The 7,432-nt window shown below is 41.9% G+C and overlaps 1 protein-coding gene across 3 annotated transcripts in view; it reads right to left on the minus strand.

Moving 5' to 3' along the window:
• The window catches only part of ARHGAP42 (Rho GTPase activating protein 42), a 145,147-nt gene extending 137,943 nt beyond the window's left edge, over nucleotides 1–7,204 (minus strand). For all 3 annotated transcript variants that reach the window (XM_030960727.1, XM_030960709.1, XM_030960718.1), the window contains exon 1: nucleotides 6,653–7,204. In XM_030960727.1, coding sequence (XP_030816587.1) covers nucleotides 6,653–6,806 — 154 coding nt within the window. In that variant the 5' untranslated portion in view covers nucleotides 6,807–7,204. The remainder of the gene's footprint in view (nucleotides 1–6,652) is intronic.
• Nucleotides 7,205–7,432: the final 228 nt, after the last annotated feature.

Consider the following 7,432-nt stretch of genomic DNA (forward strand, 5'->3'; position numbering starts at 1 on the left):
TTCCCTACTTTTAGAGCTCTTGAAAACTTAAAAGTTAATTTAAAAAGGCATAGAAAAGAGTTACTAAAATGACCAAGAAACCAGAGAACCTCTTAGAAGAGAGGATGTGAACAGTCTGTTCAGTCCAGCAAAAGGATGTGATTATTCACCATGCAAATCCAAGTAAACAACAATGCTGAGTGAAAGGAAAATTAGCATAAACAAGTTTGAAATTCCAGATTAAATTTATTTTTAATGAGTTATCCAACTCTCAGTGTAACAAGGTTCTAGAACAGCCTTCTAGCAGAAACAGAAAGAATAAAAATTGTTTTTAAAATGGAGCTTGACAAGTAGGGATTACATTATGTAATACTAGCAGGAGACTGGATGTAATAAAGTAAATCCATGGTACCAAATTTCTCTATATTTCAGATTTATTTATAATTACAGTTTTGAGAAAATGAAAAAATAGAAAAGGCAAAGATATAGCACTGGCTTACTTATTCAGTAGGAAGAAGGACTGTATTGTCCTTGGTATTTTTTTTTCAGAGAATGAATACAAAGTTATTTACTATTACAGGAAACTGCAAATTGCTGTAGCACTTCTGCCCACAAAAACCCAAGAGATCTGGACAAGTTCAGTGACCACAGCATCATATTTTCCATTGTAGTAAAGACAATATTCCTGAAGCAGCTGGTCTCTTATTAATAGAATTCATTTATCTTATTCATAGCAAATGAAGCACACAGTAGAAAACAAGCCAACTGGCCCATTAAGAAACAAATTAAATTTGACCTTTTAAAGAAATCAGTTTAAAAATCCTAATTTAAAAAAAAAAATCCACAATATTTTTCAAGCGGAGATATCATTTCATATGGCAATTGAAACTTGAAACTGCTCCTTTGGTAGCCTGACATAATCCAATTATCAAGTTTCTCTAAAGAATAACAGTTTCAATATTAAGGCTTAAGAACACCCATGTTGAGTCATTCAAGGTCTTTGTTGATACAGTAATCATTACTGACAGTATGGAAATTCACTCGCAGGTACTACTGGTTCCAAATTAAACATCATGCAATGGCCGAAAATAATGCTCTGTAACAGTCTGCTACATCCTGATATTTGTTTTCTTCACATATATTTGGCTAAAGATAACATGATACAGACTGCAGCTGTTTTAAGCACTAGAGGAAGCAATTAAGATCCTTCTCTGGCCACCAACCAGCTTACTGTTGGTATTTCTGCATAAAAGGCAGAACACTGTTAGAAATGTTTTTGACAGTTACATCCATAATCCATAGATATTGCACACACCATCTGAGGTTGCACAGGACCCTACAAATGCCTATCAGAAGTAACAGGACAGCAATGGAACAGATAACTTCAAAAACAAAACCTAATGGCAATGACTAAGTTTCAATTTCCTTTTAGTGGGATAAAAGAAAATGTAGTAAATACTAGCTGTAGGACAGGGCTGAAGTAGGCATGATGACCATGTGCACTCCATGAAGCTGCTGCTGACTGTCATGAATGCTTACTTACTAAGTGTGACTTTGGGAATATCCCAGAACAACACAGATCATATGGTTCAGTTTATTTAGCATCGTATCTTTATGTATAGCCATACTAAGAGGAATTTTTTTTAATTGGGAATAATGTACTTAGGGACTAAGAAATATAAGCTACAGCTACATAAATAAAGGAGAATGACTCCTATCAAACTTCAGCAGTCAGTATTCAATGAACTCAGTGTTGCTTCACTTAGAATCTGGAAAAGACATTGCAAAGACATAATCTTATGAAAATATGTGAGGCAAAGATATCTGGGAAAATGCATCTCTCTGGAAAGATACAAAGGTTTCGTTTTTTTCATGAAAAAACAAATCCCCAAACAGATAAAAAGATCATAAATTCTTATGTAATTTTGTCCTTTTTTTTTTTCCTGGGAGCTAATCCCCCAAATTTCCCTATGTATAAACAGGTTCATCTGTGTTTTTATTATTAGGTTTAGTAGAGAAGTGAATCATCCCTGAAAACCCTGAAATATGCCAAACAACTTAAGAGTCTCTTCATGTGTGAAATTTCAATAAAACCCTGGTAAATAACATCCCATTGCACCCCTTGCAAAAGACAGACACATCTTATGTCTGTTTCTCCTTGTGTCAAGTAATAAAATAAAACTAATGACTGCTACTAAATTACAAACTTCTAAAGATATCTGCTAAATCTTATTTATATTACATGTACCACATCTCAGCATTATTATTTGCATCATTCTAAGACACTTGAAAAAGTATGGTATTACTTAAAACAGTTGTAAATATACTGAACTTTCAACCACTTAACCCAAAACTTAGGCAGCTCTCACTTTTGAATATGTGAATTTGACAGGACTTAAGATGGAGAGGGCCTCAAAAATCAGAGGGAGAAACAGAAGGCTTCTGCACACACTGAGCTGTAAGATCACCTGTACAACATGAATGTCACTTTTCTGGATTGTTAAATACAATATTCATCAACTTTGGCAAGTCAGTAGGCCTATTATGGAAATTAAAAGTACACAAGTAATTATATAATGGAATTTCCTATATAATCTATAGGACAACACCTTAGACTAGGCTGCTTTTTCAGAAGATAACTACAAAGAAATTACAAAGCACATGACTGGAATAAGTACAGGGAAAAACAGACTTGATGTTTTAATTGAAAACAACCTAGAATGAACAAGAAGGAAAAATACCAATTCTGCCTTAGGAGTCATTCTACAGCTGGACCTCACAATGTGAATCATTTAGGCACATGCACTTCTAACATGCACCTGAAAGATCTACTAAATTAAGTAGCTGAAGAAATTACGAACTTAACAGTTACCTAATAATCAAAAAGGTCAGTTGTAACAGGAAACCATTTGTTCTGTAAAGTTTTTTACCCTCTTAATTCCTAAGTTAACAATAAAAACCCTCTTCTGGGTGCACTAGAAGACTATATGCTTCTACTTAAATGTGCCTATACACAGGGCTAAAGCGCTGTCAAAAGATAAATTTTTAATATAATAGGCATTACATCTTACATGCATAAACTAAATCTTTCAAGAGATAGTAATGCATTTAGTACCTCAGCTGATTTGAAAAAGGAAGGGTAGTCCATTGGTATAAATACTAATCGTAGGACAAAGCTGAAGCAGGTACAATGGCCATGCAGATGGGGTGCTAACATCTAGCTAAACTGAAACATATGATCTTCATTGTCCTGGGCTACACACAGAATCCTGCTTATTTAGAAAGATAATGAAACAGTGCAAAAAACGCTAGGAAAGAGCTGCTGAGGATTTTATATAAATTTTAGCTCTATCAGTTCCCACTGTATTCACAATAGTCAACTGCTGCTTCATGGAACACAGTACTACAGCTCTGCATGCCATCTTGGAAAGCAGCACTCTCCAGAATTAACACAGCAAAACCACATTAAAATAAAGTCTGACTCATTTTGGGACCACTCAAAATAAAATGCAAAATATTTGCATACTACCTTGAGCATATTTGTTCTATCTTCAATTTATGTGGAATCTGCCAGGTATTTATAAACATTGCATTGTTACAGTAACTTGAATATCCTTGATTGTGAAAATATTAAATTTTTGTAACATTTGTAATACAGAAGTTTAATTTTTCCTGAAAAACCATGGACATGATGTCATTTCATATAATAAAACTTACATTTTGCAACCTTTAGAATAATATTGTGTTTTCTTACTGCATTAAGTCAGTTTCACTGTCTCTTCTCTAAGCTTGGTATACGTGACATGTTCCAAAACTCATTTCCATTGAAGCTCTACAGCACAGTCCAGTTTTTTTTTACCCCATCAGAACTGATCCTATAAAATGATGTGTAAATAAAAATCCTAGATCACCTAGAGATAAAACTTGGTAAATAATGCCTGTTTTGTTTCTGGGCTTTAAGGTTATTAAATATTAAAAAATCAAATAACAGAGTTATCACTGAACTCAACCACCTCACAATTTGATTTTCAAACACATTTTAAGAAATTTGAAAAAAATAAAAGGCTTATATAAGTATTTTACACTTCACTGATTTTAAAGGTGAGCAGGAGCCACTAATTTGCTTAAACAAGTCAAACTTCTGTGCTCTAGAAATATACAACAGTGCTACTTGCTATAACAGGTACACTGTCCTTGCAGCATCTACAACAGAGTCTTTAGAGCATATGTCTAGGATTTCTAAATTGTTGAGAAAAAATTCAGACATTTTCTCAGCAATCCTAACACAGGAATTAAGGCAATATTCTACAGAAGAATGACATAGTCATGAAATCAAGGGATTTGAAATGAACAAGAGGACAAAGATTTCTTACTATACCAAAACAAACTTTTATTTTCTAAGGCTAAAAGACACAACATTATAGATCTGTATATAGGATACAATAAGCATTGTGGTCAAATAGAATAATATTTGAACTAAAAGGTTTGAAAAATCATGAGAACTTACAAATTAAGAAGTCATTACCTGAGATAGAATATTATTCTAAATCCTGTAAGGACTCATAAGTGTTCTCCCCAAAGCTAATGGGATTACTCACTTCAGAATCAGGGTTCAAATTACTTCTCAAATACAGTATTTGTTCAACTGCAATCTGTGTTTGACAATCATAAACTGGCTTGTGGTTGAAGGGACCTTAAAGATCATCAAGTTCCAAACCCCCTCCCCATGGGCAGGGACATCTCCCACTAGACCAGGCTGCTCAAGGCCCACCCAACCTGGCCTTGAACTTCTCCACAAAGGGGGCATCCACAGTTTCTCTGGGCAACCTGTTACAGAGTCTCACTAGCCTCACAGTGAAGAATTTCTCCCTAATAGCGAATCTAAACCTACCCACTGCATTACCCCTTGGCCTATTCACTGCATATCCTTGTAAAAAGTTCCTCTCCAGAACTTGTATGCCTCTCTTTAGTTACTGGAGAGCTGAAGGAAGGTTTTCCCAGAGCCTTCTCTTCTCCAGGCTGAACAGCCTCAACCTTCAGACAGCCTAAGAAGAAAGTTGTGTTTGTTCATATTTGATCTGGACCCAAAAGCAGTCAGCTGTCAGTGCTAGTCCAGGTCAAAAAAGTACTCATGTGGTATCCTAATCTGTCATTACTATTTTTTGGACCAGCCTTGTAATAGTAAGCTTTTACTACTTAAAACAAGTTCAGACTTTCTGTTTCGCAGAGAAAGCTTTTTAGCAACAAGAAAGGCTTAAAGTACAAATAAACTTTTTTGCCTCTAAAGAAAACTGTACCAATAAGTTTTCAGAGATACATATAGACTGATACAGACACATACACACACGCACACACAAGTACTATTTCTATGTAATTGGTCATCTCACATCCTGTGGGCATGGGTTCAGGAATTTATTAAATTTAATATAAATGCACATAAGATGTTAGACTTGTACCCAGCTACTCACTAAAACTTAGATGCTTCCAGAAATACATGCATCTATATGAAAAAAACTCTCAAAAAGGCAATAGCTGCTTTATGTAAACACAATGCTGTAAATATACAGTTGATGCATGAACAATACAATTCAACCCTACTGCTGGGCAAACAAAATCCTCACAATTTTTACCTCCTAGGTAAGGACATAAACTTTGGGTTTAGACCGTGGGTCAGAAACAGTTCTTAAGAACTACAGAGCTCAGAGCAACACCTGTTCCCCATCCACATAACAAGCAGTACTGCTACATCTAACTCGACAAAAACTGGCATACCGTGACAATGTGGCAGATATTTTTAGGCATTAAAGTGATTCTTTCTTTTTACTATCTCTTGTTGCAAAAAGAGATGTGTAAGTTACTTCTCTGCTCTCCATGAAGGAAAACGTTTGGGCAACAGGTGAGACATCCAAAGTGACTTAAAGACAAGAAGTAGGTGGCAAGGCTTACAGGACAGGAGGACAAACCGAGTCTAGTGACGCTCCTGGGCGATTCCCAGCTTTCACTTTATGATCTTCAGAGCATGACTGCTGTTTTCATGCCCCAGAAAGCTGTCACTGCTCAACTCACAGACCTTTAAAAGCACTACATTGTTCGTGTTTCTCTGCTGTCAGAACTTTCAAAATACATAAAAGTTCATCTGGGGGGGAAGATATAAACTCTCCCTATATCTCCACTTCATTATGTCACTTTGCCCACTTATTACGAACATCTTCGCTATCAAGACAAGCAACTAGCAGCCAGCGTGCCAAAAAGAGACCCCGCCGCAACACTCCACGCCTGGCCTGTGGCGTACAGCGATCTACACGGCAACTTTCCGTCCCAATCCCGACCCCGTGCTCTGCCCGCATCCCCAGGCGGGACCACCTGGCCGGTCCGCGCCCCGGCGGCGGCAGCGCCCACGCTCTGCCCGCAGCCCCGGCGGGGAGGGCGCGGCCGGGCCCGCGGGCCGGGGCAGGGCCCGCGCCGCCCCCGCTCCCCCGGGACACCCACCCGGCCCCGCCGCGGGCGAGGCGAGGCACGGCGGCGGGGAGCGAGGAAGGGAGGGAGCGGGGCAGAGAAAGTTGAGGAGGCGCCTTTCGGCGGCTGCCGGCAGGGGAGCCCGCGCCCGGCGCCCATTCAAACAAAAGAAGCCCCTTCTCCTGCCAGCCGCCGCCAGTCCCACCGCCCGACTCACTTCGCAGGGCCCCGATGAGGAGGCTTCCGTCCTTAATCAGCTCCTTGATGAACTTGTTCGTCCTCTCCAGCTCGATCTCGTGACACTTGAGGCGCTCCCTGAAATCCGGGCTGTCCAAGTAGGAGTCGCTGAACTCCAGCGTGGGCAGCCCCATGGCAGCGGTGGCGCCCGCAGCCCCCCGGCCGGCGGCGGACGGAGGGAGGAAGGGAGGGAGGAACGGAGGGAGGGCCGCGCCGAGAGACGGCGCCGAGGGCAGAGGGGAAAGCAGGGGAGCGGCGAGACGAGGCGCGGCTGCTGCCTCCCCGGAGAAGCTCCCGACCCGCCGCACCGGCCCGCTGGCAGCGGAGGCGGCGCGCTCCGGCCGCTGTCACCCAGCTACATCGCTGTCCGCGGGACACCGCGGGCTCCCAGCGCCGCCGCCGCTCCGCCGCTTCCGGCAGCGCTCGCTCTTCCTCCCTGCCCGGCGCTAACTCCAGTGCGAACCTCCCCCGGCCCGGCCGAGGAATTCCTCCTCCTCCCGGCGCGGCATGCTCACACGCCGGGGACGCGGCCCGGCAGTGCCCGCCCCTCGCTCGCCGCCCCTCCGCGCTCTGCCCTCCAGCGGCGGCCGCGGCTTCGGGCCGCTACGGCCCGGGGCGAGGCAGAGGGTCCGCGCGGCTCGGCGGGGTCCGGCGCTCACCGCCTCCCTCAGGGGCTTTGGGACGGCCAGACCAAAGTCGGGAGGGAGGATCCCCCACTGGGGCATTGCAAAGGGTGCGCGTGGAGGAGGCCGGTTTGTGT

The sequence above is a fragment of the Camarhynchus parvulus genome, chromosome 1 (genome assembly GCF_901933205.1).
Source record: "Camarhynchus parvulus chromosome 1, STF_HiC, whole genome shotgun sequence".
Lineage (NCBI taxonomy): Eukaryota > Metazoa > Chordata > Aves > Passeriformes > Thraupidae > Camarhynchus > Camarhynchus parvulus.